General features: G+C 33.9%; 1 protein-coding gene across 4 annotated transcripts in view; it reads left to right on the top strand.

The window, feature by feature from the left end:
- Nrx-1 (Neurexin 1) overlaps nt 1–27447 on the top strand; it is a 122436-nt gene that overhangs the window by 77559 nt on the left and 17430 nt on the right. For 2 of the 4 annotated variants that reach the window (XM_085188990.1, XM_085188989.1), the window contains exons 6-13: nt 9543–9692; nt 10531–10691; nt 12424–12450; nt 15977–16135; nt 16624–16776; nt 21555–21662; nt 26290–26482; nt 26908–27099. In XM_085188990.1, the coding sequence (XP_085045116.1) occupies nt 9543–9692; nt 10531–10691; nt 12424–12450; nt 15977–16135; nt 16624–16776; nt 21555–21662; nt 26290–26482; nt 26908–27099 (1143 nt within the window). Of the gene's footprint in view, nt 1–9542; nt 9693–10530; nt 10692–12423; nt 12451–15976; nt 16136–16623; nt 16777–21554; nt 21675–26289; nt 26483–26907; nt 27100–27447 lie in introns of all 4 variants that reach the window. The other 2 variants (XM_085188988.1, XM_085188987.1) reach the window with 1 other exon arrangement.

Below are 27447 nucleotides of genomic sequence, written 5' to 3'. Positions count from 1 at the left end.
ACTAAACGTTGTGGGTTCGATTCCCTCTCGAGAAAATTAAATATGAAATATTTTAATTTTTTCGCTCTGGTGATGTGGCGCGGCGTCTAGTTTTGTCACTCAACACACAATGTTTTCAGAATTTGGTGGAAAATAAGGAACGGAAATGTTTTAATGGGAACGGAGTACCTTAACACTAAATTCGTTCTATCAACTTTTTTTGAACTTCATGCCGTATCTTGTACACAGCAGGGTAGGCAGAGGTCCCTTTTACTAAGACACTAAGTTCCCTCTATCTAGTTACTCTATCACGCTCTACCTACTTACTATATGTAAATATAGTACATAATAACGCAACCTTTTTATTTTATTTACACAAGCGAAAGCAATCACATATCACAATATGATTAATATAAAAGAATTTGTTCTTCAAAGGCATTTCATACAATGTTCAATGATCAAAGATCCGACGATTCCATAAATACCTCTGACGTCATTAAGTATGTAGAATATCGAGATTACGTTCTATGTCGCTTTGTATGTTTACGCGTTACGTTGGGTTTTGTAATTTCAATTTTTCTTTTTAGATATTTATTATATTATATTTTTAGATGTACGTTTGTGGCCTACTTATGTGGAGAGTGTCTTGGAAGGATATGATTAAATAACATACATTTTATCGAATGGGCATCTCACGTTTTGATTTTTTAATCTAATATCGCACTAGTATTTTTTTTTAAGGGACAGTACCGGAGAATAGTGATTTTTTACAAACCTAGTGTTAACACTCCGTTTTTCAATTTCCGCCTAATCTTCAATATATTGGGTGTTGAGTAGAGTTAATAAAAGCTCGCTACATTAAAATTTTTGCACGTTTTATAAGTAAATATATATTGTTTTCGGAATTTGTTTGAATATTTACTTTTTTGGTTTCACACTGTATACTTGGTGGTAAGACACTCCGTTCACATAAAGATACTTCTGATTCCCATTTTCCGCAGAATTCTGGAGGCATTGCATGAGTGGCGAAACCCAACGCTGCGCTTTGCCTCGTTACCAGAGGGAGGAAATGAAAATATTTCATTTCTTCAAGTGATTCGTACGCTTGTGCCCTTGCCACGTGGTACTATTGGCCTGGACTAATAACTACCTAGTTAATTTAATTAACTACATAGTAATATTTGAATCTACCACCGCGAAACTTTCAAATATACTTTAATATGATTTTTTAAGCTTTAGATCAGCAGTGAGAAGATAAAACATAACTGAAAAGTTGGACCTTTCATAAAAGTTCTCCAATTCCAAGTCTCAATGTCACTTTTATTATATCACAATGTAGTGAAAGCTACAATAATATGGATGAAGATTTGAGTGCTTTTATTGTATATAGTATTCATTCATCAAAAAAAAGGTCGTCAGAGTAAAATAATATACATTCTAGGTCACTTCCAGGCCACATCTCTTTTTGAGATGCAGTGGAACAGTTTTGTCTGTTAACGCGACGGTTGTGAGTTCGATTTCCATTCGGAGGATATTTAAATTATTTTCGTTTCACTGCTCTGGAAGTGCGATGTTGAGTTTTGCCACTTAATAAGAGATGTGTTGAAAATTAGGAAAGTCGGCAACGGAGTGTTTTAACATCGGCATGTTTAATAATAAAACTTTAATATAAATATAAAATTATGGATTTATTAGGTGTACCGTAATCTTAGCTTACTTTAAAAATTTAAGGATACGATAAACTAAAATATAACTTCCACAGGCCTCTCCAGGCGACCTTATTGGGATAATGACACATTATCCAGATGAGACTGTTAATGTTCCGGGATAGTGCGTTTTTCATTCCCGAATATATTTTAGTGAACCACCTTCAAATGTTTCCAAAGTTTAGTGAGGGCTGAATTATGCGGAATCATTACAGTTTTTGCATGTCATTAATTCCGGTCCCTTTGAGCGGTGAAAATAGTGAATAGTCTAAATGATGTTTGACTATTTTTTAAGTGACTGTTTGATAGGTCTTTGTGATTTTATTTGTTCTAATTATACTTTTTGCCTTTTCAAGGAAAGGTGAAATGGTTACATTATATAACAAAAAAATACATTATCATAAATATTATGTTATTGCAGCATGCATATTTCTATTTCTTACCTTTTTATCGAATTGACTGTGTTTAGAAGAAACAATCAACACATAAATACGGAACCTGATACATGAGTCTAAATAACTAATGACCTGAATTATATTGATAGTTTTACGTGATAACTAAGCACTCGGGATACATATCAGAAACTAAATTAAATTATTATCATTAATGATATAGTAATTTTGATAATTAATGGTATAGTACAATACATGTGTGATATATGAGAAATATAGACGCGTCACAGATTGCGTAAGTCAAATGCTTAGGCCAAGCGTGCCTCTACCCGCGCTCTCGCTTGCACGCTGGGCTCGGGCGGAACGTGACAAAGAGTCCTACTTTTGCTCGCATGCAGTCGACGGTCATTGATATATAACATGTTATTACATTAAAAAGAGCAAACACGTCATTGTGTATTACACCAAATGGATGATATAGCTTTTTCTTTGAATTCTTCATAAGCAAGAGAAAAATATTTTTAAATGCACAGAAAACTAAAATTCGGAACAACACGGTTCCATCATACAAAGAGCAAACAAAAGTTGTTTGCAACGTTCAAAATATTATAAAAGAGAATGAATGCTACCTCTATATTCCTAACAACATCTGATTTGCGTTCGCCCGTCAGATCCCTTACCAGAGCGATGAAAGGCATTCTATTGTAGCAACAATTTACACGAGAAAACAGGTGGCCTGCGATGCATTTCGGCGTTCTGCAAAATTTGGAAATGCTCCAATATTGTTTTTTGTTGTAATAAAATTGGTTTTTGTTCCGTTTGAAAAAGTTTTCAATTATGCCTAACGAAATGGTTGGAGAATCCATTTTTTTTAGTTTGACTCTGTATCTCACATATTTAGGTAGAGGTAACAGTTAAGACGACTTTTCTGTCGGGACAGTTATGGAGAAATTGTGTGTTGACGTGAAACTCAAGGCCGCGCTTTGTCATGTTACCAGGGCGAGGTGATGAAAATAATTCATTCCTCCGAGTAGGAATCGAATCTACAACCGCCGCGTGCCGCTGCACCACGCAATTGCCTCAAACATAGCACTCTTAATCAAATATATTCATTTTTAACTTCTTCAGAAAATCTTTGAAATTTAACTCACAATATAATAGTAAAGTCGAACTAACTATTTATTAATAAAAATGTGACTCCCAAAAAATTTAGAAAAGTATTTTTATAATATTGGTTCAGATAAAGCTTAAATGCTCTAGAATTTTACTACACTTTGCTCTCCTAATCTAAGACTGACTAGCATAAAGTCTCGTGCGAGTCACACGGGGGATAAGTTTCCGGATGTGTCCTCGTGTCATTTCCTCGACGCCATTACGCTACGGAAATGGTCGAGACGTGAAAGGTACTGAGCCTCCAAATGAATGGCAAGGTATCTAAGGTACCTTTAAGTATGTGCTCTCGATTTAAATTCTACTCGCTCGTTTCAATAGCGTCTTATATTATATATTCCTTTAAAAATCGACCTTCTAGTTATATATTTACATATAATATGTATATAGATGGACCTCGAAGTAGTCAAGAATATGCTGTATTCTAATATATTTAAAGTTGGTCTTTCCTTGGATTTTGGTCAAAATGAGCCGTACAATATATAGGTTTGGTTGAAATGCGGTGGCAGATTTTGATCTGCAATTTAGGACGCATGTCGCATTCAAATAACCTAATAGTTAGTTGTGAATATGTTCATATTGACGCGGTGAAATATTTGATCGGATTTTTCATGGGAATGTTGATGTTTATGTGATGTTTCCTGAAGTGAATTTAGGTGACGATTTTTCATGTATTTAACCTTGGATAAACAGAAAAATAAACTAAGTGAGAATTGTTTTTGGGCTTAACCAAAAGTTGTTTATTATTAGAATGAAATCGCGGTGTCATAAAAAAATATAAGGCAATCTTAACTCTGTCCCATTAGAGTCGTATTGTTTTATGGAGAATAGAGAATGGCTTAGTTAATAAATAAGCAGATTCCTTGTATTTGTTACGAAAGGTTAAAATTAAAAATCCTACAAGACACGACGTGGTTTTACAAAATCTTTTTACACATAATGTATAAATTTTGGCGAAATTCGGTTTTCCTCAGATGCAATTATAAATTTTTACACGAAATAAATAAAACATTATGAAAATGTGTCCCGAGGCGGCCCCACCCGGGGTCGCACCGAACCATCCCTTAATTGGAAATTCAATTTTAGAACCGTCACCTCTACGGAGCTACGGAGCTACGGATTGCAGCGTCCTTATCTTTTTGTATTTTTGAATTGCCCGATTTCGTCGCCATCTGTTTGAGTATTGTCAATCTCATTTTAAATTTCCAATCGTTCGATCAACCCCTTTTTTAATTTTAATTCACTGTGCTAATTAAGGGTACCTCATCCTTAATTAACGTTATTTCGTTTTATCGGAAATTTCGTTTTTCGATTGCGCTATACGAAGTTTGGATTTTGTGAGATAAAAATTTATTTAAATACTGTGTTTGCCTTGGTAGCTTAGTGTTAAAACAGTCCGTTCCGAATAAGACAGTTCTGTTTCCCACTTTCTACCGAATTCTGAAAGCATTATATGTGTAGTTGCGGAACTCAACGCCGTGATTTGCCTCGATAGCAGAGCGAAGAAATCAAAATTTAAATTTGAATAAATATTTCTCTTCCTCGAGTGGGATCAACCCATGCGGATGAGTATACGCAATGACTCCAAAATTCGACAGAAATTGGGGAACGGAGTGTCTTAACACAAGGTTCCCTCTGTCTACTCTGCTGTGTGCGGGATACAGCGTGAAGCTGATTTCATTAAACTGATTTAGGTGGTAAAAGGCAAACGGATTTTCCTTATATTACGCTTTTTGTGGCCACCCTGCTGTAGGCGGTGTAAAACTTGTAAATATAATTATAAGCACATCTTTCTAATAAAAATCTATATTCTTAGGTTACCTCTGCCTGTTATTTACGTTAAATTAAAAAAAAATCTTTAAATGAAATTGCGCAACGGACTAAAATATCTTTGGTAAAGTGACATGATATTCCCAATAATTTCCATCAAATTAAATAACAAAGCTGCCTAAAATGAATGATTTTTCTCCAATTACCTTCCTCTGGCTCCTTTGTTGATTGCGCTCTACACTTCACAGAGTTTCGTAGCGTATCGGTTTTCCAAATACAAATATTTTGATATACTCGTGTTTGTTCAATGCTGAAAGGGATTCTCAGTTTGTTTTCCCCTTTGTTAATAATAAATGAAAATACATTATCTTGACGCGAAGTTCCTATATAGAATATTTTGCGGAGTTTTTTTTAAAAACAACAAGCATTTTTTTTGTTATTTTTTTTTAAGTGACTGACAGACAACGCATAAGTAAAACTACTGGATTTAGATAAGGAGTGTAGGAAAGGACTAAGAAAGTATTTCTCAAAGTTCATACGAGAATGGAAAAAAACGCTACGCTTTTAAGTCATCGAATCGATGAAGCAAATTATTGATTTAATAAAGTTATCATACATAATTATGAAATTTGATAAAACATTTACAGTCACATTCGTGTAATCGTTGCAAAATGTACATGATCAGCTTCCCGCTGTATCCCGCAGACAGCAGGGTAGGCAGAGGGAACCTAGTGTTCAGACACTCCGTTGCCCCCTTTCTGCCGAATAAATATATAAATATACATATTATATACATGTATTAAAAACTGTAATTCATGTTTCTTTTTATTACAAAAGTTAACCAATTTTGAATAAATTTATAATTTATTTTATAAAATAATCCAAATAATCGACATTTTTATTTAAATGTTTTCTCTACCACAACTAAATTTAATATGAATATTCAAATAGTAATATGCTTCGATAACTTTACCCATACTATTTACTAGAGCGTTTCAAGCGGGTTAATTTTTAAAAATACTCGTATTAGAATGTTTATTTAGGAAAATTACTTACAAAATATTACTTCATTTTAAGTAAAACAAATTATGTTTTAAATTTTTTATTCGAGTCTAGTCGTGGCGTTTGTGGGTTTGATTTTTATGCGAGGGAATGAAATAATTAAAATTTTCATTTCCTCGTTCTGGTAACGAAGCGTGGCATCACTTAAAACGCGATGCCTCCAGATTTGGCGGAATATGTCTTAGTGGGAGCGGAGTATCTTAAGTCTAGGTTCCCAGGTTCCCTCTGCCTAACTTGCATTGTGGTGGTTGGAGTGTGAAGCGATAAAAAAGACCCAAGTAATTTACAGACTATCTTCGTGAATAAATTTATGTAGATCCAAAAACAAGCAATTTCACGCCAAGGCCAGAATAAATCGATGTTGACATTATGTTCACATCGTGTACCAAATTGTGTTAAGTGGCACCGCGTTCATCAATCATTGTGGCGTTCAACGACGTTTTCTTTAGCGTTCAAGTACGTTACCTTTTTAAGTAATTGATGTATTAAAATCTTTATGTTATGTTGGGGTAATGTGAGACATGCCACAGGGTTTGACTGTTGAAATATCTTGGGAGTGGTTGTTTTTAATTTATATTTTTTTCTGGTGTGGTGTAACAAAACGGAGAGTAATGTTTCATATTTCAGTGCGCAATATCTTGATTGTGGTGGAAAAGCGGAGAAAACGGATTTCTTGACTGTTTAACTCTTCCGAAGAAATGAAACCGAACGCGAAACTAGTGCATACATAATTTATACGATACCTAACAAAGGTATATTGGTTCAACCTTTTTAGGCCCTATGTTAATTTATTTATTTGTTTTTTTTTTAACTTCACGCTGTATCCCGTAGATAGTGGGGAACTAAGTGTTAACACGATCAGTTTCCAAAGCACCGTCCTGTTTTCGTAACATTGCGTGTTGAATGGCGTAACTCAACGCCGCGTTTAATCGTTTACCAGACCGTACCAAGGAGCGTATGTAAATCACCCAATTATTCCCAAAGTTTGAATGTCAGAGTGTTGTACGCTGTAATGTTGACATATTTTTATTTGGGTCGTTCATTCTAAAAATCTGGGTGTATAAATATGTAACAATGCCAAGTGCTTGAGGTTAGAGTCGAGGCGCGATCTACTAGAGCTAGTGGTATAATATAAGCTTTGTATAATAATTTTTAGTTGGTGGAATGTGGAGTGTTAAGTATTTTTTTTGTTCTTTTTGGCTGTAATATTGTTGTAATTCAATAGATTTTTTTTAATGGATAATGGTAGTGGGTTCGAATCAAATTTCGTTTTTTTTTTGAGTTTACGTAATTACAACATTTGTTTCGTAAAAGTGGACCCAAATATAGAAGTGGATGAATGACTTATAGCTCAATATTTCATTCGCCACTTTTCTTGTGTTGTTAAATAATACCTATAGAGTAACAGATAATGAATATAATTTGAATATAATCATTGCTCAAGTGGGAATTGACTCTACAACCTCCTTGTTCATACTGTCCGATAAGAAAAGATCGAAACAATAAATTTGTCGTAAATAATATAACCTTATAAGGTTATTATATCATAAAAATGATATTAAAAGCTCTCACAAAAGTTAATACGTATACAGATCCAATACGTATTTTAATAATTCAAAGTAAGTACCAATAAATTGAATCGTTTTCCTCGAGCGTGGGACAATGACAGATCGACTGAACTAAGCCTGTTCCAACATTGTGAAGGGATTAAGGAAAAAGTAGAGTTCGTAGAGTCAATGTTTGGTGAATGGGACGTTCGTCTATAACGAATTACATACTTTTTTTAAACTTTCTCTCTAACATTCGTAGCTCGCTAAGGTACAATGTCTCTCAATGTCTCAAAGTTGGGCGGAAAGTGAAGAACGGAATGTCTAAACACTTATCCTTCTTAATAGTGAAGCTGATTTTTTTATAAACACTATGTAGGAAGTAAATAAAGTAATAATAATTAGAGAAACAATACAGCTATATCCAATTAGTGTAGTTTCATCGTGGCAGAAGTTTGAGTGCACAAACTGCAATCACTTACATAGTTGCTTTAAACGAGGACTTTCATACTCGCCTTGTTCGAAACCAGTGTTTGCAGTTACATCTTCATTTTGTAAAGTGATGTATTAAATATTTTATGTGTGTGTGTTTATGTATGAACATTTGAGATACAATTAACTTAGTTTTTTTTGAGCTACGGAACCCTTCAATTTCAGTATTAAATCTTATCTATGATATTTACATATTTTGATTAAATTTCTTGCCAGGAAATATAGGGAACGGAAGTATTATAATAGCTAGCCCTGGGTTCCCTGCATGCTCTGTTACGTTCGGGATGCAACGTGAAGATAAAAAATCCTTTCTTTGTGTTCTTGACTTTAAAATGATCTCATAAACAATTATACTTTTTAATTACATACAAGCAAATCTATATTACTTGTATTAACTTGTGAAGTATTCAAAACAATTGTTTCAATTATTTCAGTACAAAATTTATAATATAACAATTGAATTGTATTCTATTAGCAAAGTTTGTTAATCGTTATCGCGCAACAGCCAGCTCGAGATGCATACCGCCGGGTAAATTTCCATTTTCCAGTGTACTTGTTTATACGTAACAGGTTAAATTTCAAATTTGTATTGAATACTCAACTAAATTTATGTATTACTAGCGACCCGCTTCGCCCGCTTTAACTAAATAATTGATAATTGAGTGATCTGCATTACTTTTATTTTCTAATAATAATATAATTTTAAAAACAATGTCTATACCTGTTGAATAACGGATCTTAATGCTGCGCTATATCTAGTTGGCGGAGTGAAAAATAAAAAAAAATGCTGTTTGCTGTTAGACGCTTTAATAATGATGGTCTCTCAGCCGAGAGAATTTGGTCTTTAATATTTTTTCTTTTTATATAAATAAAATCTTATATCGAACTGAAAACTTTTTTATATTAGTATTTATAATATCAAAAAAAAATCTTATCATGAAGTTCTTGCAAATTTATACAGTCCTTTCTAACTTCGGTGGATGAATCAGTCCCGTTCCTTTGAGGTGTTGAGAAGTTTAAAGTCGATTAAATAATGTAAAGTGCTTTTAATTTTTAAGTCCGTATATTTATTTATGTTACGGAAATAGTGTATCGAATTTTTTACTTCATTTTGTTAATATTATAACAGTTTCCATAACATCTGGCTGCAAACTTGACGGTGTTATGAGTTCGATTTCCACGCAAGGTTATAAATTTTTTTCATTTCCAACCAATCTTGATCAAAGCAACACCAATCGTAGCTTTAAAGTCCACAGAATTCAAGACAATTGGGAGTGGGTTCCCTTTGGTTTCACTGCTGATACGGCTTACAGAGTTGAGCTTAGAAAAAAAATGTTATGTACGAATTCTCCGCGTCGAGTTCTGCCACTAAATCTACCTATATATAAATTTAATAAATATCTAATAATAACCTATTGTTACAGACAAAGCTCCATCGGAAGCAACATTTCGCGGTGCAGAGTTCCTCTCATACGACCTGACGCAGACCGGCGGTGAACCAATAGTCAGCACCCAGGACGCCATCTCCTTGTACTTCAAGACGCGGCAACCCAACGGACTTCTGTTTTATACTGGTCATTGTGTATATTTACTATTGGTGTATTATTGAGACTTGTATTGATATATGAATAGTTATAGAAATATTAAATAATATTTTAATTTATTTTGATGTTAAAAATTAAAAAGTATTTATTATTCTAAAAATAAATTAACTGTTGCTTTTTATCGAATTAACTTGTATAAGAATCATCTTCACGCTGTATCCCGCACACAGCAGGGTAGGCAGAGGGCAGAGTGAACTCCGTTCCCCACTTTCTGCCAATTTTTTAAATTGTATAAGAACTTGTTATAATATTCTTCAGAACCTGATGAATCAGTAAGACCAAGTTTAAGTGATGAAAGCTTTATCTATTGAAATAGTATGAAAAAGTACAAAAGTCGTTTCCCAGCGATTTACGCTAAAACCTTTCAAACTACGCTACTTATTTACCGCTACGTTGCGGATTTAGGAGTGATTCACAGTGATCTCAATGTCTAAAATATTGACATATTTTTTCCATATTTAGTAAAGAAAAAAAAATAAAACTAAAATACTGCTATTTCAGATCCTTAGGGCACATACTTTTTGTATTAAATAAAGATAATTGTTAATATCACGAGAGCATTATTAATATAAGTAGATGAATTATTTTTGACGACACAATATATCAGAACTAACAAAAATGTCAAAAAAAAGGAACAAATAATAATAGAATTCGGCGGAAAGTGGAGAACTGGAGTTTCTTAATCCTAACGAATCCTTAACATTAGATTCTCAGGTTCACTCTGTCCACCCTACTATGTACAGGATACGGCGTGAAGCTACATAAGAAACAATTGTAATACAAATATACAAATGTTGTTTCCACACAGGTCACGAAGCGGACTACCTCAATTTGGCAGTGCGAGATGGCGGTCTCTCCCTCACTATGGGACTCGGTAACGGCAAACAGGAAATGCATATTAAACCTTCGAAAACCCGCTTCGATGACCACCAGTGGCACAAACTTACTGTTAGACGGAGAATTCAAGAGGTATGTGTATTTATAATTGTTTTTTCATTACAAAAATTGTATATAATATAGTTATTATTTTTGTTTAACGATACAATTTGATAAAAAACTAGTTATATAGCCTAGCCTTCATTAAAAAAGATTACCCTACATAAAAATATTTTTCATTCCGAATCAGTAGTTCCGGAGATTTTCTCTTTCAAACAAACAAACACTTTAGTTTTATCATATTATAAAATAATAATATAATATCTGCTTCATTAAAACCAAATCGTAGTAATAACATTATTTATTCAATTGGGTCACGCGACTGCTCTTGAAATTTTTATCCATATAAAAATAGTAATGTCTATTGTTCATATAATACCATAGACTCGAAAGCGTAGAATAGCGGTGACAGTATTGACATTTCAAATGTTATTTTGAGATCTTTTTATAATATTTATAAGCTTTTGTACTTTTTTCTTGAAAATAGAATATAGAGGCTCCTTCAAACCAATCAATGATCAAAATTTTTCCAATTTATTAGATAGATTATTTAGAAAACTCTCATTACGTCTTTTCAAGACATATCAGCTATTGTGTGCAGAACGTTGTATGGAGAACACATGGAAGAGATTGTACGCGCAAAAACGGAAAAATGATACATAATAGAGGAGTGCATGTTAAAAAGACATCCAGATAATAAATTGCCTTCACCTTCTTTGAAAATTAAAATCAACTGGCTCTTCTCAGCAGAACTGCCTTTCAAGCCAATGCGGTGATAGCTTCCTGTAGGACTGACACCATTCACATTTCTGTATTATTTGACGTTTACAAATTAAAGTCCTTGTAAGTGGCCTTATTGGATATCGAATATATTGTTTTAGACTTTTTTATGTTGTAGTATGATAGGTTATGGTAACCACATCCCATTAGATGAATTTATCATTTCTTTATTTTATAAGGAGAAATAAAACATTATATTGCATTAAAATGAAAGTGAATTTTCCTTAGCTTTAAAGTACATTTTGAAGCAAAGTATCTAACTTAACTGGAGTTTTCAATTAAAATCACCATATTCATTATATTTAAAACAGCCCGAACAACTACACAAGCTTATACAAGTTGAGAACGTTTCATAAGGAGTTTGTATGCAATTATTTATTTAGGGAGTTTGCTCTTTTGGCTTTGGCTGTTTCCGTTACGATCAATATTCGAAATTGCACCAGTAATGTGCTTTACGCTGTCAGCCGTACTTTGTACATGGCAGGGTAGGCAGAGGGAACCTGATGTTAAGACACTTCGTTCCTATTTAAACATTTCCATTGTCCGTTTTCCGCCGAATTCTGGAGGCAGTGCGTGTTAAGTGGCGGAATTCAACGCCGCGCTTTGCCTCGCTACTAGAGAAATGAAAATATTAAATATTTCATTATCTTAAGTGAGAATCGTACAATACTGCAAGATTAAAAGTGGTCCATAAGTGGAGAGTGGAGAAACACAATGCTCTCTGTTATTGTTTCGTTTCATACAAAGTTAATACAAATTGTGCTAATACTAAAATGTATTTATTCAAACCAAAGAAATGCATTTAGTTAGAAAGAAAATCTACCATATTATTTTAATTATATCAAAGCTAAACCTCTTATAATTAATGTATTGCAAAGAAAATAGAGCTAATCTGGTTTTCACTAAGAATTGTGAAATTTCATGTACATTTGCAGCGGAAACTTAAATATATAAAGAAGCTTAATTTTTATTTGTTTGTTCACAGATTACGCCGTTCACGAGCTTTTGTAGGGTAAGTGTTGGTACATATACATTTTTGCTTTAAAATCTTTTATTTTAATTACTTTTGGGCTAGGATTAAAATGTATGTTTTATGAATATTAAAGAAACTAGCAATGGAAAAGCGGCTTCACCCGCTTATCTTCCTAAGATTGCTAAAGTTAAAATACGCGAAATCTTTACTATTAATCTTTAGTAAAATTCTTATCACAATTTCCCACTATTGCATAGACACGTTGTTGAGTAATATTTACATATACCAAGGTTGTGAAAGACACTCCGTTGTCCACTTTTCGCCGAATTCTGGAGACATTGCGTGTGGAACGGTGAAACTAACCCCATTCTTTACCTCGATAGCAGCGCGAAGAAAATGGAAATAACAAATATTTGATTTTCTCGAGTGGAAATCGAACTCACAATCTGTTGCCTGGCCTGTAGCCTTTTGTAATGATATAACCGAAATGACACTACAATTTCTATATAGTGCTACCAGTTTCTAATATATTAAGCCGAAGTTCGTCCACTAAATCTCATTAGAGGCAAGATCTGTTTATGTTTCTCTCTGTATAATAACCCTCTGCACACATTAATCTGGACGGAGTTGCTGTTTCGCCTATCTTGCTTGTGAGGATCCAATCTGATAGTACGGACAGCAGAATAAAATTTATATGATAATGAGATTTTTTTAAAGTTTTTATTATTATTTTTTTCTTTATACTGAAATAAATCCACAAGATACAGCTCGGTTCTCGGTACTTCCCACAAAGCAGTAAAAATAAGGGTTTACATAATATAATTTGGAGTTAATTGTTTATTATTGGACAAACAACTTACGAGAAATAAGGCTTAGGTTAAAAAGAGATAAATAACTTTAAAATGAAGTCGTCGGGGGGCTTTCCACGAGGTTAATATAAATGTAGCGGTTTTGAGTCCGATTTTCACTCAGGTTCACCAAGCATTTTTCATAATCATTTCTTTGAGTAGAGTTTCGCCAATACGCAATGTCTCCAAAGTTGAGTGATAAATGAAGGACGAAGTGCTTAACACTATCTTTTGTCTGCGTAACTTGCCGTATGCGAGATGCAGCGGGAATCAATTTTGTTTTTAAAAAGAAAAAGAACTATTAGTTATACTATTTCAATATGATAAACTGTAGAAAAATCTGTTATTGAATAAAATTAAGTGACTCAATCCAATATTTTTCTGCGGACAGTACAAACGTACTATTTAATAGAATCCAGTTCAAATCATACAGTAGTCTAATAAGTTCTAAGGATGAAGCGCTGTCTAATACACAAACAAGCTGGTGAACTAAATGGATTTGTTGAGGTTTATATAAAGATAAATAAATAAAACATGGTGATATGTTTTATTTATTAGTGTTGAGACATTCTATTCTCCGATTTCCTTCGTTGAGTACTTAGGAGTTAAGTAGTGAGCCATACTGTTGACACTAACCAAGTACTCAACGAAAGAACGTGGTGGACGAAATGCCTACCATACAGGCAGAAGGAACCTAGTGAGAAGTATAGAGAAATTAAAAAGTTAAAAACTTAAAGCTACCATCAGCCCTGAAGGGTAGTTCTACTAAGATTTTCTTATCCTACTTATCGATGTTACCCAAACATACTAAGGATCGCGTGCCTCTACAAATTTGCAGTACATTTTTTTTCGTAATATGCATAGATTTGTGATACATCTGGTAAAACCCTCGTCCTTCAGTACGATATTGCAACGTCAAACGCGAGCTTATGTAAAATATTTGTGTATCGCGGGGTTCTATTTTAAAACGATATTGGCTTCTTATCTTTAGATGTATTGTCGTGTCCGAACTTTCTGTTTAGTTAATATGTTTTTACGGTTTTTACTAAAAACTACTGTTTTGCAGTGGATACGATAGTTGTAATTTCTTTATAATTTATTATTTAATTAAATCTAATTAAATTTCTCTAATTAAAAAAAAATGCTTGGTTAAGTTTTTTTTTAACACTTGTTATCGAACAATACAGAAAGGTAATGTGTTATTGACTTTTCTCTTTTCTCTTATCTCTATAAATTTTAATTCGAGGCTGTCGTAGTGCAGGGACACAAACGTCTGGCTGAAATATTGACGGTTGTGGGTTTCGATTTCCACTTGAGGGAATTTTCATTTCTTCGCTCTAGTACTAAGGCAAAATGCGGTGCTAAATTCTGCCACTAAACAAGCAATGCATCAAAAATTCGGCAGAGTGGGAAAGTATATGTATATTATGCCTTAACATCGGGTTCCCTTTGCCTTCAAAAATACTTACAAAAAAAAAAACAAAAAGAAAATGTAAATAAAATGAAAATAAAAATTACTTTTATTATTATTATAATAAACTCGTCTAATACGATTCTACATAATTAGAAACAAAGCCCCACCTCTTTGTTTATATAAAATTTGAAACGGGAAAATAAAATTTCTTTGCCAAAAAAAGATTAATTACATTTAACTTATAGAGTTGTCGGAAAAATCAACGGCAGCTTATCGCGTTACAGACCCGCGGCTACGCTTCGCCCAACTGGTTTAGAATCATCAACAGAACGTTATATAAGTATTTATGTTCTCTAAAGATGTTTTTTCCTGTTTTTTTTTTCTTAAAGAAAAGGTGTTTTTAGCTTTATACTGCACCTGGGACTTACCTAACCTAACAACCTGAGATCTTAGTGTTAAGTCATCGTTTCTATCATTTCGCTCTAGAGGCCATTGCGTGTTGAGTGGCGGAATTCAACGCCGCGCTTTTCTTCGTTACCAGAGCGAGGACATGAAAGTATTAAATATTCCATATCCACGAGTGGGAATTGAATTATGTTATTAGTTCAATTCCCCCAAATTGTCGTTGAGTTGCCCCACACAAAACGCCATACTCCAAATACAGCGTCGGGAACGGAGTGTCTTACCACTAGGTTCCCTCTGCCTACCGTGATGAAATGAATAAAAAAGCGGAAAGCAGTAAAAATCTTTTATTGTTGATTATATTAAGTTTTCAAATATATCTTAAAACGCTTATTCCCTACATAAACTTTTTTCATATCGTCGACCAGATTGTACGAAGTTTGTTCTGAAGTTATTGCTCGTAAACATATTGGTAAACGTTCAGGTCGTTTGGTTCACTATTTCTTTGTTATACTATCGGCTGTATTATGATACTATTTAATAGATTTTATCGTGTGAGATTGATTTCTTTGGAAAATATTGTTTTCTTTTTTTTTCACTGAGACCAGCTGTGGTGCAGGTGCATAAGTGTGCGACAGGTTGTGAGTTCGATTTCCATTCGAGGAAATGAAATATTCAATATTTTTATTTATTGCTTCCGGAATATGTGGTTTTGTAAAGGCATTGCCTGTTCAGTAGTGGATCTCAACGCCGCGCTAATATGCCCCGTTATATATGTCGTCTTCCGTCTTCCATCTTTTTGTTTATTATATATTTTCTTTTGTTTTATTATTAATTTTAGTTTGTGGTTTTACAATTAAGTGTAAACAAGTAAATAATCATGAAATCATTCTTTTGTCAGGTATCGGCGGTAGTGGACGACGTATATTCGGAACATTCCCACGTGGCCGGCTCGTTCACCATGCTGGCCAGCTCCCGGGCCCATGTCGGCGGGTCCCTTAACGCTAGGGCGCTGCCTGGAGCCAGAGTTCATACTAACTTCATAGGGTGTTTGAAAAAGGTATGTGTGCTATTTTTAATGGTATTTAAAGTGATATTTCACGCTTTGAAAACGTATAAAAAACCCTGCCGTAAAAATCTTCCTTACAGATGATAGCAGCATAATGAAGTAAGTAACAAACATTTAAGAATTTTCAGTTCGATGATGACTCTTAATAAGAAAGTATGGCTTAGTGGTTAGAGAGTTTGGACGGTTTCCAAGAGCCACGGATTCATATCTTGCTACGTTTAAATTGTTAACCGTTTTCTAAAAAGTAGTTATATATTATTTTAAAAATTGAGGGACTTATTGATGGGTTTTTCATATAAAATTCGAAAGTAGTGGAGTTCTTGCTAATAAAATAAATGTCTTATGGGTAAAGATAACTTTCAGCCATTACGCCATGTCTTCAAAGTTCGCAGAGTTTGGGAACGAAATATATAAATCCATCCAAAAATAAACATATGCTATAACATTTTCAACCCTTTAATACTAACTCTTGATTCCAGGTGGAGTTTTCAGCGGACACTCTACGTCTCAACCTCATAGACCTCGCGCGCACCGGAAGTAAGCTGATCACTGTCACCGGAAGATTGGAATACACCTGTACTGCCACGGACTCGGCAGATCCAGTCACTTTTACTACCAGGGATGCTCATTTGGTGAGTATTGAGTGGATCTTAGAAGTTTTTGGACCTTTGGTCTGAACTTATGAATGGGTTTAGATAATAAAAAGGATTTTATTTTTTTGTATTAGCCATCTCGAAGAAACTTTTCGTTCACCGGTTCTTCTTAGGTCTGCGAAACTAACTTTAGTGATGAACCTGTTAAATTATTTGACAATCAAATAATTGAGCTTTTGACTTATTTTTATAAAATTATTTCAAAATAAATTACTATAAACACTCCGATTTAGTTTTTGAATTTTTTTTTAATGTAGTACATGAGTTATACATAGTACATATAATTTCAATCATTTATTTATTCTACTCTGACTTGGCGAGAAAATTAAAAATATTTAATATTTTATTCCCCCGCGTGGGAATCGAATCACAACCGTAGCGTCCACTGCGCCACAATGGTTTCAGAAATTAGTTTACATAATATAGTATACATTATAAATATATTATATAGAAATTATTACACACACGCATACGAGTCACTCAACACTGTAGCGGTAAACCGCTGAGCTGAAGAAGCTCTTAGACAGACCACATTCTCTCGAGATAAATGAAGCGAAATAAGCGAATGTTTACATTGTTCGCTTGCAAAATGTATTGTAGAGGCTATCGTGGTGCGTAAGTGTGTAATTGTAGACACGTAGGTTGTAGGTTCGATTCCTACTCTGGAAAAGTATTATTTGATATTTTCATTTTTTTGCTCTAGTAACTAGACAAAGCGGGACGTTGCGTTCCATTACCTAACACGCAATGCCTTGAGAATTCGGTGGAAAGTGGGGAACGGAAGAGTCTCAATGGGAACGGAGCGTATTCATATTAAGTGCTGCTGGTGAAGCTAACAAAATATACAATTATTATTCAATAATTTTATTTAAAATCATTATAATTATTAAAAAAAAAACAGTTATAGTTACAAAGACAAATATTCAATCATGAATCAATTGCAATGAGAAATATAACCCGGCAGATTTGAAAAAGCGTCGCTAAGCTGAAGTGGACTCTGTACGGTGGACTCTCGAATTTGGTCGAGCGTTCGAGTGTCTTCGATGTGATTAGATTGGAGTATAGGATTTGAGGGAAACGTTTTACTTGGATTGCGGAGTGTACTTAGTTACTTACGTATTTTGTATTTCTATATGTCATTATTCAAGAGGGTTCAATTTTTTTGTTCTAAGTAGTTGTTTTGATTTTACCACTCTATTCTTGTTTAAATTATCAGTTAAGAAGTGACTAGTGCGTCTCTTATAGCCTGCAAGTCTTAAGTCATCTATTAAAAAACCGATATGGTTGTAGGTGCTGTCTTCGTCTCCAAGAAATTGAGATAAAATCTTTTGCTTTCGGGCAGGATTTCTTAAATTTTACTGCTTTGATCGGACACTACGTGGACGGTCAGATCATTTTTAGTCACAAACATTGATTGTACTTATCTAAAGCCCGATATATAAGCATTTTGACTAATATCACCCAAGTGTGAATTTAAAAATCGCATTTGGCTCCATACTTACCTACTTTATGAAATGCAAATTACAGTGATTCGTTCTCTTTATCATCCCACTCCATTTTAATATCACACAAACTAAAAACAATATATAAAAATACACGCTAAGTAACAATTGTAAAAATATAATTTCTGAGATACTACAAATTGAGAGATGGCACTCAACGCCGCATTTTCTCTTGATATCAGACCGAGAATATTGTGACGAAAATAATTCACTACCCCAAGTGGGAATCGAACCAGTAACTGTAGCGTTTTCAGTCATACGCTGTCCAACGGCGCCAAGATGGCTTCAATTTGAAATACCATTTAGGTTCCAGTACTTACCAACTCGACTAATCTATACAGGTTAAGGCCAACTCCATTATATTTTTACCCGACAATTGTTTTACTTGAGCGTAATTAAGTACAATGAAACGTTTAAGTAAATACCGAGAAATGAACCCCTTATTGACCTAATAGAACAATTTAGTGCAATTAGCTGTAGGTTAGCTATTGTTGAATTGGTTAACTGTATTAGGTAAATGATAATACTTGCCAAATAAATATTATAATGGTAATAGGTAAGAACCGTTGAGGCCAGCCGTGGCGCAACCGCAGGGGCACAAGTGTGTGTAAACGTGACTGGTGTGTTGAGTTCCGCCACTCAACACGCAATGCCTCCAGAATAGGATAGAAAATAGGGAACGGAGTGTCTTAGCACTACGTTCCCTCTGCCTACAGGTAAAGGCTACAGGTTCCCTGCATGCCTGGTGTGCCGGATATAGCGTGAAGCAGTAAGATTCTAAATGTCATTGCAAGTAGTGTTAAACGATTTACTTAAAATATTTCTATTTAAACTGACTTATTATGAACGATGACACTAGCTTAAAGTAGGAAACAAAAGGGTTTAATTTATTTTTATTCATGTTTTATAAGGGAAACAGAATATAACGTTTACAAAAAATATTTATTTTAAAAATAATACACAATCCGCTACAAAACCACAATTTTAACGATTACTTTTAACATTAATTAAAATAATGGGTGAAGAATAATGCGATGGTTAATATATTATCTGATCCCAGTTTGTGTGGGAACGTAACAACGTAAATTTTTATTTTTATTTTATTGCTTTTAGTTTTCATTCTTTTGGTAGATAAAATTCCGTCACTCAACACGCAGTGTCTTGAGAATTTGACAGACATTGGAGAACGGAGTATCTTACACTACCTGACCTACTATGCAGGAAAAACCATAAAGGTGCTTCCTGTCTCTATCTTATAAAGTCAGATCTTTCCAGAGGAATATATGGGTATTGGAAAGGGGAAATTTATATTAGAAATATTATAACTAGAATAATGTGTAGATATCTGTGAACATCTCAGAATGTAGAAAATTTTAATATTATTTCATTCAACTTTTCTATTGAAATTGCTGACTCATTTGTTTTCCCGACAAAGCAATTTATTGCAATTGACACGCGTCTAGTTAGATTAATTTGTGAATTTTGTGAGTTATTTTGGAATTACTATTAGTTTCCCGCTATATCTCGCAAATTGTAGGATAGGCGGAGGGAACCTGTGACCCTAGTGTTATAACATTCCGTTCCCCACTTTCCACTGAATAGGGGAGGTATTGAGTGTTGGATGGCGAAAAATATTAAATATTTAATTTCCTCGAGTCTGAATCGGACCCTCACTCCGTCACCAAGAATGACTTCAAATCGTGAAACTACTTTTTTATCAGTAATATATTATAAGGAGTACTATACTAACGTTTTAATAACTTAGTGCGAGAAACCGCCGCCGTTAACTGTTTCCCAGAAGGGTCACTTGAGTGAAATTTTGGTCGAATGTATAATTAATTTCATTCATATTTCCTTTTCTATTCCGCCCACGAACATTTTGAACTTTGACTTTTTCCATAATCATAATAATTATAGGCGGGAACTGATTAAGTGCCGTGATATCTGGATACGAAGGTATTTGAAAATATTATGATTTTTTTTTATTTCGGATATTATTTTCTTAAGTGCTTGTAGGTACATTGTGTTTTGGTAATAAAAATGTGTTTTAGTTTGTGATAGTGAAGTTCGTAACGGCTGTATGTTATAAGTTTTTTTTACTAAGTCGATTTTTTACCCTTGTTTCCCGCACATAGCGGGTCAGGCGGAGGGTACCTGTGAACCTAGTGCTTAATGGGGATGATGTTCCATTCCTATTCAGACACATCTGTTCTCCAATTCCGCCGATTCTGGAGGCATTGCGTGTTGAGTAGCGGAACTCCACGTCGCGCTTTTCCTCGTTACCAGAGCGAGGAAAATTAAACTATTAAATATTTGATATGGGAATCAAACCCACAACCTTTTACAGTCGCATGCTTGTCTCGCTGCGCCACGACTGGCTTTTAAAATATTGTGTATCATGTTAGATGAATAAAAGATGTATTTGTTTATCTAATTAATAATATATTATAAGGCATATATATAATTTAAGGCCGTCAGTCGTAGTGCAGGCAAGGATATGCGTTTTTGGGAACAGTGTCTTAACATTAGGTTCCCAGGTTCCCTCTGCCAACCCTGCTATATGCAGTATCCAGCGTGGAGCTAAAAGAAAAAATATATACAAAAAAAGTATACCTAATATTTTCAAACCTATCTTTTTATAGTGTTTTCCACAGATAAGATAAAACATTCGAGGCACAGATTCAATACAACTGACCGTTCATTAAAATAATTAAAACAATATCACAAGTAGTATAAATGACACTTTAATTCGAACACAAATTGTGATTACTTCAATAATAATTAAAATGAAAGCATTGTACTATCGTAGAGTCGATCTTGGTATTGCTGCGAAGGCCCGGTCGTTTATACGGCGAGGCCACTGTCGATTGCACTATAAATATTTATTTATTTATAGATAGATAGATAGATAGATATATGTATATTATGAAAGGTTTTATCTTTTGATATATTGATGGAGTGGTAATTATGAAAAGTACTGCTATATATGGTTTTTTTATTCACGCTGTATCCCTCTTAAAGCAGAGTAGGTGGAGGTATACTAGTGTTAAGATACTTTTTCCACGAATAACATAACTCCGCCCTTTGTCTTGTTAGTAGAGCGCGTGAAAAACATTTCTGAAGCTAAAATCGAACCCAAAACTATTGTGTGTTGTGCACCTGTGCACAACTGTGCTTACAAAAATATTTTTTAATTCTAATATTATGAATATAATGAATACTATAATATTTATTTCTATAATATAAAATCCCCAGATATTACCAAAATGGGAGGCGGTGAAAACAGGCACTATATCTTTCAAGTTCCGCACCAACGAACCGAACGGGCTGATCCTCTTCAACATGGGCGCGAAGCCACCAAGGGTAGGTTGCACGGTAAGGGGTGAAGCTTTTGGGGTTGGAGATCACGAAAGAGACCATGATCGAAACCATCAATCATCATTAACACAAAATATAATCATCAAAACGTCGAATCATCGAGATATCAACCGCTTCGTCAATACCATTTCCATTCCGTATACGAGATTGTAAAATATGATTTTCTTTTTCACATATTAATACGGTCGGCTCATCAAAGGCCTCGAAGGTTGTGTGTTCAGTAAATTGAACCAGATATAGTTACTTTCGATCAGTTGGACGAATTGGGTCGGTGTTTAAAATTGTTTTTTAATGAATACCCGAATATACTCATATGTATGAGAATTTTTGGTGGTAATTATTCTTTTGGATGTTTCAGTCTTTTTAATATTATGAGAAAATTTGCAATCTCCTATAGATTTACCTCAGTGGATGAGTATCGGAATTAATTTGATATTAAAAGCTTAATTACCAAATAGGTAATATATCGGTATTCGCGATTTTAACTGAAACTTTTAATCGTGTGTTTAGTTTTATACATTTTTGGAAACTCGACGTTTCGAACACTCTGTAGTTGTTCGTGGTCATGAGTTCACATGATTATTATATCAAACTACCACCAATAATAATCCAGAGAGTTTTAAATTTTTAATTTCTATAATATTGAGATCACCCGTGACCACGGATCACTGCAAACGTCAGATTTTCAAAAACATACGAAATTAAAGAAAGACGATAATATTAATGTTATTAATTTTGTTTTGAGAGTTTCATTTAAAATAAATAAATATATTTATTAATATGAAAGCTGAGTGAAAAATGTTATATGCCTATCAGCCGTATTTTTTCCGTCCACCGAGGTTGCATGTTAGGTCAAGGCGACGACGTCGGGAACTATTCGGACACAACTCGTAGGGGAATTTGTGTATGGTACCTTATAAAGTTTCACCCACTTTGAAATGTAAAGTGTTGTGTATGTTGTCGATGTGCACGTAGCAAGTACCCCGAGCACAGTGGTATGATGAACACCTAAATAATTGTATGATATTACCAGAGCATTTGGGGCCAGTTGTGGCGTGGGGGCACAAGATTGTGGGTTCGATTCCCACTCGAGGAAATGAGATATTTAATATTTTCTTCGCTCTGGTAAAGAGGCAAAGTGCTATGGTAAAAACTCAACGCTGTGAGTTTTTTTGAAAGTCCTCGATACGCGATTCCTCCAGAATTCGGCGGAAAGTGAGGAAAGTAAATATCATAATAGGAACGGAGTGTCTCAACACTGGGTTCTTGAGATCTTTCCTTTGCCTGCCCTGCTATTTGCGGGATACAGCGTGAAGATAAAAAAGTTATTTGATAGATCAGCACGCGACCCTGAAAGCTTGTTTTTAAGTAAAAAAGCTTGAAAGAGCTTTATTAATACCTACACAAATTCGCACCATGATCCCACAGTTTATATCATATTTATATTTATTAGAATTTACTTATAATATTAGAATTTATAGTATAGACGTATCTTATTATATGTAGTTTATTAAACTTTTTTTTCTTTCATAAATATACAACATATTCAAAGATTGCCATAGTGGCGCTCCAGCATGGCGTCTGACCATAAATGCCGTCGTGGATTCACCTCCAAGAAATTCATTACTTTCATATCTTTGCTCTGGTAACAAGACAAACGAAAATTGAGCAGAAAGTAGGGAATGGAGTGTCTTAACACTAGATTCTTTCTGCTTACCCTGGTCACAGCATACATTTTTTTAGTCATGTGCTGTAGTTTGCAGGGTAGGCAAAGAGAACCGAGGAACCTACTTAATTCCCATTCAAACACTTCCACTTCCCACTTTCCGCCGCGAAACTCAACGCCGTGCTTTGCATCGCTACCTGAGCGAGAAAAATATCTAATTTTGTATTTTTTTAAATAAAACACTGTATAAACTATACATTTCCATACATCTTTATATAATAGTTATAAGTAGTTATATTAGAGTTAGTTCTAGCTATTTGCATGTCTGGTACTGAACGAATGTTCTAGTAATAATATTGTTTGAGAATACAGTTTGCATGTATTACGTGGTCGATTTTTTTTTGTATTTTGACGTAACTTATTCTCTTTTTTTACCGTTTTTCATTTGGTACTGTTTTTGTTTCGTCGTGAAAGCCTTTACGTAATCAGTCTTCGTGAATATTTGAACATTAACGATTGTATTGAATGTAAGGTAGGTAGGTATACAGTCAGTAGTGTTTAAATTAATAATTAATTTTATTGTGTATTTAGTTTAGGTTTTTTGTTTTTTTTTGTAGCTTCACGCTACCATGTATAGGAAGGTAGGTAAAGGGAATTTTGTGTTTAGCAATTTTCGCCCTTGTTTCCAAATATTGTGTGTTGAGTGGCGGAACTCAACGCCGCTTTTTATATTATTATTAGCGCAAGGAAATGCATTTACTTTATTCCCCGAAGTGGAAATCGAACTTACAACTGTCGTATACTCGTCGTACTTATTTGCTAAATAACAACAAACAAAATACGAAATTAATTTTTACCCTCTATAAGTGGATGATCCTATCCCATAATTTTTCAATTCATACTAGTAGTTACTGAGATTTGTGCGGTCAACCAAACAAACTCTTCAGTTTTATAATATTAGTAGAAGTGTAAATACAGATATATTTCGATTAAATACGTAACAAATGACTGTCCGTTATTTGAACAATTTGGTGAATAATGCCTTTCAAATATTAAAACAATACAATAGAAAAAGAAGTAGAACAAGTGCTTTAATCACTTTGAAGTAAAGGCAATGTTTCTTATAATAATCGATTTATTACTATTATACCATAAGGTATACTTTATTTCATTTCTCATTTTTATACAAGTTGTTATATTATATTTTTTTTTTCAAAAAGAAAGAGAGAAAAAATCATTTTCTTAATTAAGTATAGCGTTTGAAATGGAAATAACAAAGGGTTGTTCAGTAAAGGGGGTTACATCGAAATGATTGTATATGGGTGATGTAACATAGGCTATAGCTTTCCTTGATGAAAGGACTACCTAAAAAATATAATATTTTTCAATTCGAAGCAATAATTTTGCGTTAGTTCATTAGTTTAGCGCAATCAACCAAACAAACTTTACAGCTTTATAATGTTAAATTTAAGTTTAAATCCAAGGTATTATTTATTTAAATGGACGATTGTCAGCAGTTTTCGTCGAATGAACATACACAAACAGTATAAAATAGAAATATAGTAATAAGTATAATATAGATTAAAAAATAAGTAAAATAAGTTTGTTTTATCATAGCAGTAAATAGTTCTAATAACGTTAGTGTTTATAGAGTATATACAAACAATTAGATGCACAAGCCTGCAATACTACAAGCTAAACTGAATAAATGATTACCGAGCCATACTTAGGATATACATAATAATGTACGATTGCAGTACTATTGTTATTGATTTACTATTTAATTGCTTGTTTTAATTGCCATAGAATATAATTATTGTTGTATGTGTTATTGCAGTCAATGGAGTAACGATATTTTCAGTATATTAGTAATAATTAACAAACTTTACTTACAATATTATTTTACTAGGTTCTTTTTCGCATTTGAGGTTAATGCTATTAGCCCTACTAGTTTTTATAACGACACCGGGTAGGGAAAAGGTTAAAAGCCCCTAAAAATTGCAAGCACTGTGTGGCTGCTTGAGAGGATGTCAATGTCGACGGCGGTTAGGGCGTCCCCTGCGGCATTCGAACGTAAGCTTGCTGCCGTCAAACTAACGTGAATTTTATTAGGTTTATAAGTTTTAGGTTTATCAGTTATTTGTAAATTTAAAAAATCCACTATATAAGTTATCATATTTGCGATATTTAATAATATAATATATTATATTAATAATCAGTAACAGTATATATATGCATATCTATATATTTAATATAATAATATATTATCTATTACGGTAGCTTAGTATAATAATCACTTTGTGCACTTTAGAATGTTTTTTGTAATGTAGTTTTAGTATTAGTTTGCTTGTGTGATTACTATTTATAATATGTTTGAACTTTTGGAACTAAGTTGCATTTAGTTCTAAAAGTGAAAATTGTAAAGTTACGCCCGTGACGCGTAATAATACGCGTTGTCATGGCAACGAATATGCCACTTTATAAATACAAAAGTTAATTTAACTTGGGTTTATTAATGTAATGTATTTTTTTGTATTATTATAATGATATAATAATCATTATTATTAAGAACTCCGCCTGTATATAAATTGTAAATTTTTGTTTCACGTATTATTATAAAATTTTGATCAAGATTCTTTTATGTATCGACAATCGGCATTCAATAATAGAATAACTTTGAAAATAATGTAAAATATCAAGTCTTTTCGTCAGCATGTTAATATTTATCGTTCGTGTCATAGAATATTGGTGTTCTACATGCAACTTAGTTAAATAAATATCTTATTTTATTATACTCGTAGGACATTCATATGTAATATATTTTTATATAGGTACACTAATATATTTGTTTTTATATCTTTACTGTGTATATTATAAAATCTCATAAAACTCATGGAAGTTAAAAGATTTCACTTTTCCACAACATGATAAAGCATATCTTCGTAGGCGGACCTCTTCGCGGTGGAGATCCTCAATGGTTACATATACGTGCACGTGGACCTCGGATCCGGAGGCGTGAGGGTTAGGGCCTCTAGGAGGAGAGTGGACGACTCTCACTGGCACGAGTTCCTGCTGAGAAGAACTGGCAGAGACGGCAGAGTTACTGTTGATGGGGCCAATGCTGAGTTTAAGACGCCTGGTAAAGTTTTTGATATTTTTTGTATTTATTTTGGAGAAAAGTTTTCTTATTGAAAGAATAAGAAAACTTGAAGATATACGAGGCGCAGCGCTATAGCGTCTAAAGGTTTGATTTCCACTTTGGGAATGATTAAGTATCATTTCTTCACTCACAAGAAAACAAAGCACGGCGTCAGCGAGCTCAAGCTCCGCTAGTCAAATTACCATGTCTCAAAGTTGGGTGGGTAACGACGTATCTTAATACAAGATTTTCTCTGCTAAATAATAAATGTCTAAATTACCAACAAATGACAAAATACAATGTTCTACTTCCACACGATTCTTAAGGAGTATGTACCTATTTTTAAAATAGAAAGAAAATGGGAAATAGATAGAGAATAGAGAAAACATTGTTATCTTTTCATGTATACATTCTGAAAATTACAGGTGAATCCAATCAACTGGAGTTAGACGGGCCACTGTTCGTGGGCGGTCTCGGTTCCGAGTACTCGGCGTCGCGCACGCCGGCGGCGCTGTGGACGGCGGCGCTGCGCCAGGGCTTCGTGGGCTGCATACGTGACTTGGTTCTGAACGGCAAGCCGCAGGACCTCACGGCCTATGCGAGACAGCAGGACTCAGGTAAGTGGCTATGCTGATTGTTATATAAGAAGTAAGAAATTATAGCTTATTTTTTTTATAAAACGCTTGATGTTACTTTTGTCGGACCTTTTCATTCTTATTTGGTCGAATGAATGTTTAATAGGTAGTATTGACTGGGTTGGGTTCCTAACGTCCTACGGTAGTTATGGTTGTTGTGTGGGTTTGATTCCTACTCAGAGATATGAATTATATTAGATTTTTCGTTCTGATAATTAATTTACAAGAGAAAGCAGCGCTCAACACTATGTCTCGAGAATTGAAAAGCGGAATATCTTAGCAATAGGTTCCCTTTGCCTACTTTGCTGTATTTGAAATAAAGCATAAAAC

The sequence above is a fragment of the Heliconius melpomene genome, chromosome 8 (assembly GCF_056956725.1).
Source record: "Heliconius melpomene rosina isolate 202511_hmr_F chromosome 8, ASM5695672v1, whole genome shotgun sequence".
NCBI lineage: Eukaryota > Metazoa > Arthropoda > Insecta > Lepidoptera > Nymphalidae > Heliconius > Heliconius melpomene.
The sequence above is the reverse complement of the archived record's forward strand: the minus strand, read 5'-3'. Positions and strand labels throughout refer to the sequence as shown.